Genomic DNA, 1,308 nt, shown 5'->3' with positions numbered 1-1,308 from the left:
AATTTCTGTACAAAAAGTAAATCTGCATTTCTGTTGTTCATTTTCTAAAGTCACTTAACGGCAGTAATTTATTGTGTTATAAAATATGTATAAATATGACTTATTAATAATTTATTCAGTACAGGTCTTAAGCCTATTTTTATGTATTTTTGCATATAATAAAAGTACCTTGATAACAGTTTGATGTAAGAACCACAAGAATCCTTTAGTCTCTTCATTTATATTGCTGTTTAACACTTCAGATTAGCTAGTAGCAGTGTGAATATCTGATCACCAAAAATATTCAGCAGCTATCATGTAGTGGTTTTAAAGAAAATGGAAACATATGGACTAAACTATATTTTTGTAAGATTTTATTAAAATGCTCATTTGAGGTGACACGTTTATTAAGAGTACATGATACGAAGTATTTATGCTATAATTTTTTATTCATTGTTATCCAGTGATAACTTTTTTGTTGTTTATAAGAATGACCATGATATCCATAGAAAAAGGCCACTAAGTTCAGACTTTGGGATAATTGTACAGGAAGGACAGGAGGAAAAGAAATGTCATTTTTAAGGAGAAGAATATTTATATTTATGTGCATAAATGGTATAGGTTAGCTATTGTGATACTTTTGTAAAAAGAAATGATTGCATAACATGCAGTAAGATTTTCAAAAAGAAATCATTCAGAAACATTTAGAAGTACCATCAAGTGTGAAATGGAAAAGGTTTACTTGGGTATAATGTTGGACAGTACTGTACCTACCCAGCTCCAATTTATTCCTCTGTTAGTTGCTTAAAGATGGAATCCAGACAGGTTTTTAAAATTTCTTAATTAAGAAATATTTTGTTTTAAAAGTATTTTGCATTGATCTTAGGCTCTTCAGTCGTCGAGATCCAGAGGAGGATGGAATGATGAAAAGAAGGGGACGACAGGGTCCAAATGCCAACCTTGTTAAGACATTGGTTTTTTTCTTTCTGGAAAGTGAGGTTAGTTGATGTTGTTCATTTTATACTTCCGGTTGGAACAATTTGGAGATGGGGTTAAAATGATGTAAATCTTAAAATCTTCCAAATATCACAGTAAGTGTTGGATAACATAGAGTTATACCAATTTATGTTAGTAAGATACTCAAATAATATGATTTATATGTAATGCTAAGAGCATAAATTTTGGAGCTAGAAAGACCTGATTACCAATTTGACTTCTCTACTTCATATTTATATAACCTTGATTCGGTTACTTAACCTTTCTTAAGCCCATTTTCCTTCTAAATGTGTGGATAACAATTTCTTAGACAACAGTGAGATAACCCATATA

General features: G+C 30.4%; 1 protein-coding gene across 1 annotated transcript in view; it reads left to right on the top strand.

Moving 5' to 3' along the window:
- The window catches only part of STAG2 (stromal antigen 2), a 91,517-nt gene that overhangs the window by 34,010 nt on the left and 56,199 nt on the right, over positions 1-1,308 (top strand). Inside the window, 2 exon segments of the mRNA XM_010857192.1 lie at positions 8-16; positions 866-977. Coding sequence (XP_010855494.1) covers positions 8-16; positions 866-977 — 121 coding nt within the window.

This window comes from Bison bison, unplaced genomic scaffold, assembly GCF_000754665.1.
Source record: "Bison bison bison isolate TAMUID 2011002044 unplaced genomic scaffold, Bison_UMD1.0 scf7180017864378, whole genome shotgun sequence".
Classification (NCBI taxonomy): domain Eukaryota; kingdom Metazoa; phylum Chordata; class Mammalia; order Artiodactyla; family Bovidae; genus Bison; species Bison bison.
Note: the sequence above shows the minus strand (reverse complement) of the source record. Positions and strands in the feature narration are given on the sequence as shown.